This window comes from Apis dorsata, unplaced genomic scaffold (genome assembly GCF_000469605.1).
Source record: "Apis dorsata unplaced genomic scaffold, Apis dorsata 1.3 scaffold_135, whole genome shotgun sequence".
Taxonomy (NCBI): domain Eukaryota; kingdom Metazoa; phylum Arthropoda; class Insecta; order Hymenoptera; family Apidae; genus Apis; species Apis dorsata.
The window spans coordinates 22,219-25,720 of record NW_006263427.1 but is presented as its reverse complement, the minus strand read 5'-3'; the positions used below and the strand labels follow the sequence as shown (position 1 = coordinate 25,720).

At 19.5% G+C, this 3,502-nt stretch overlaps 2 protein-coding genes across 2 annotated transcripts; one reads left to right on the top strand and one right to left on the bottom strand.

The window, feature by feature from the left end:
• Positions 1-178: 178 nt before the first annotated feature.
• On the top strand, positions 179-1,048 carry LOC102676367 (60S ribosomal protein L38). Its single transcript, XM_006613183.2, has 5 exons — positions 179-218; positions 389-421; positions 597-657; positions 738-860; positions 977-1,048. Exons 2-5 carry the CDS (start codon positions 419-421, stop codon positions 1,015-1,017), a joined length of 228 nt encoding a protein of 75 aa, XP_006613246.2. The 5' UTR covers positions 179-218; positions 389-418; the 3' UTR covers positions 1,018-1,048.
• Positions 1,049-1,123: 75 nt separating this feature from the next.
• On the bottom strand, positions 1,124-3,014 carry LOC116185236. Its single transcript, XM_031509282.1, has one exon. It carries the CDS (start codon positions 1,827-1,829, stop codon positions 1,155-1,157), a length of 675 nt encoding a protein of 224 aa, XP_031365142.1. The 5' UTR covers positions 1,830-3,014; the 3' UTR covers positions 1,124-1,154.
• Between the last annotated feature and the right edge of the window lie 488 nt (positions 3,015-3,502).

Here is a 3,502-nt window from a genome sequence, read left to right as displayed (position 1 = left end):
TTTTTAATATCTAATAAAATAATAATAATATATCTAATAATAAAATATTATATTTTATATTAAAAATCATTTATAATGTAAAATTAATTGATTATTTTAATTAATAATATTTTTATTTTTAATTTTATTATATAATTTTATATTTGACAATATCTTGTTGCTGATTTGATACAATCTCTTATGAAAATATGTTCTTTTTCCGGTTATAAGTTGATAAGGTTCGTACTGATTTTTTAAATAATTCTTTAAAATCCGATTTTCTATTAGAAATCTTTTTAATTTTTAATCGTATAATAGCTATATATGATTTAGATACAAATATTTTATTTTTATTTTAGAAATTTTAAAAAATTAATGGTATAATAAATGTTTTTCTCGTTTGTTCCAGGTGTTCTATTTATATTTCATTCCTATCACAATGGTGAGTATTGAATATTTATTATTAATATATTAAAAATTTTTAAGCAGTAATTACAATTAATTTAATTTTTATTTTGCAATATCACAAACATTAATAGATACATTAAAAATATGATAATATAACATAACCTCAAATTAATATCTGAACAATGCAATAACGTATGAAATTTTTTTAGCCTCGAGAAATCAAAGAAATCAAAGATTTTCTTTTAAAAGCTAGAAGGAAAGATGCAAAATGTAAGTATTAAAGATTCTTTTATATTATTTATAATATTATATGAATATATATATATATTTTTTTTATTATAAAAATTTAGCTGTGAAAATCAAGAAAAATGCCGACAACGTTAAATTCAAAGTTCGATGTTCACGATTCTTATATACTCTTGTTATTACAGACAAAGAAAAGGCAGAAAAATTGAAACAATCATTACCTCCAGGTATTTATTTGTTTAATAATAAAGAATTATATAATTTTTTGGTATGTAATAAAAATATATATTAAAAATAATTATATTGAATTAAAATTTTGTAATAAATATTAATATATTTTTAGGCCTTCAAGTAAAAGAAGTAAAAAGAAGTGAACGTATGTAATTGATAAAATAAACTAACTTTTTAACATATATTGTTTATTTCTCTTATTATTACATAAAAATGGATTTAAAAATAATGAAAATTATAATCAATAATCAAAAATTGGTTTCTTAATTTCATTCAAGTATTGTAAGATTTTAATTAGAGAGAGATAAAATGCATGGTTGATTTAAAAAATGCTTTCTTCTTTTAAACATATGTTGGTAAATATTCTTTCTTTCTGTTGGTGATGTAGACATCAATTTTAATTCATCATATGTATCTATACATATATTTCCACTGTTGCACATTGGTCTTTGATCATAAGGATATATGCGATGATAATTAAATCTCATTTGACATTTCCTTGTAGTATGTTGTGTTTGTTGTTTTAAATATCGTTTTAAAAAACAATATTTTCTTTGACACAATCGAGTTTGAAGTTTCATGTATTGTGCAAATAATATTGCTAATTCATCATAGGTTTCACTTATTTCTGATTTATGATTTGGTATAGTAAAAATATTTTCATTATTAGAAACTAATTTTTTAGGTGTAGAAACAGATGTTTGTTCTGTAGTAAAATTATTTAAATTATAATTAATAAAATTATCGAAATTTTTTGCTAATGAAGTACTGAAATTTTTATCTGATTTTGATATTTTTACAAAACTTTTAGATTCTTTTATTTCATTTTGTAATATGTCTATTGATGATTTCATTTTTTGTTGTAATTTTTTTGAATGTACACATTTATCTAAGTTTATTTGCGAGTTTATTTTTAATTTTGATCTGTCTCTTTCAATTGTATCACTTTTATTTATAGTACACATAGAAGTATTTTCAGTTTTTGAGTTTATATGTAAAATTTGATTTTTTGTTTCAATTATATTAGATGTATTTGATAATGTAGAATTTGTATAAGAATTGTTTGATCTATATAAATATTTAAAATAATTAATCTATTAATTTAAATTAGATTCAATAGCATATTTATAAATTATTAAAAACCTCTTTAATTTGCCAAGAAAAGTATTTGATAAAATATCCGATTTATCAATTGCAGAATCTGAGAAATATTTTGAATCACTAGGTAAATTTTTTGTTAACAAAGAATAAGGTGAATAGCTTGATTTAGATATGGAAATTTTGTATTTTTGTGTGTTATCACTAAATGAATCTGTACTTTCAAATTTTAATTCTATCTGCTTGGAACTAATCTGTCTTTTAGAATTGTAAATATCTCTTGAATTCAATTTACATATTAATAATTGTTCATCACTTTGTCTATCAGATTTTGAAGATATTGTTAAAAATTTAAAATCTGTGTCTGAGAAACAAATATCTTTATCATTCTAGAACAAAAAAATATTTAATTAAAAAATTACATTCAATATAAAATTAAATATTAATTAAATAATACCTGATGTGAGTTTTTACAAAGATTTTTTATATTTTGAGAACTTAATTCATTGTATTTATAATTTTCAAAATCTTTAATATTCCATTTATTTGATATTGGTTTAGGTACATGTTTGTACTTAGTACAAGCTGATGAAAAACATGAGAAAGACATTTTCCAAGATAATTGTTTTCTTAAATCTATATTTTTAGTTGATGTTACTATTTTATTCTGATTTGGAGCAAGTAATTTTTTCTTTTCCTAATCATAAATTTTTATATATGTATATTTATAAAAACTAAATTATCGTGATTATTTGTATATAACAATTTTTAATATATTTTTATAGTACTTGTAAAAGAGTCTTCAATTTATATTTATTTTCATTTTGTTTGTTCCTTTGTTCATCATGTTTCATGTTAAGTTTTGAATTACGCGTATGAGATTTTAAAAAACGTTTTTTATAAATTTCTTTTATCTTAGAAAAAATGCCATCACTCTTATCTTCATTTCGCCGAGTTATATATCTTTATGAATGTAATTTTAGTATAATAATCAATAACTAAATATGCGTGTGTGTATATATATATACATATATATATATATATATATACATATATGTATATACATATACATATATGTATATATATATGTATTATAAATAAAAAATATATACAAATATTACATTGCACAAACAAATTATAATAAACCTTTTAAAAATATAAATGATTTGTCCATAGATATAACGATAAAACGTTATAAATAGAATTATTATAATTAAGATGATGAATAATGTAAGAAATAATTTCCAATTGTAAGAACCACTTTCATTTTGATCAATATTATTGTAATACCTTTTCTCGGTATCAGTCATTTCCAACCTTGTTCGTTTAAGTTGCATGATAATTATGATACAAATTAGAAGATTATAAAATAAACTATTTGTACATAAAATCACTGTATTTTTAAAAATACAATTCATATATTAAAAAAATTATTCATTATTTATTGATAAGAATATCTAAATTGCAAAATAAAACATTTGAATCTATTACATGTTTTTATCTCTTTTGTTTTATTAACAAATATATTATTAGTATGTTA

Excerpts from the sequence above, each read along its gene's own strand:
- LOC102676367 (XM_006613183.2), top strand. Across the intron at positions 658-737 it reads TAGAAGGAAAGATGCAAAAT|CTGTGAAAATCAAGAAAAAT; the intron begins GTAAGTATTAAA and ends ATAAAAATTTAG. Across the intron at positions 861-976 it reads GAAACAATCATTACCTCCAG|GCCTTCAAGTAAAAGAAGTA; the intron begins GTATTTATTTGT and ends ATATATTTTTAG.
- LOC116185236 (XM_031509282.1), bottom strand. The coding sequence starts at position 1,829 with ATGTGTACTATAAATAAAAGTGATACAATTGAAAGAGACAGATCAAAA.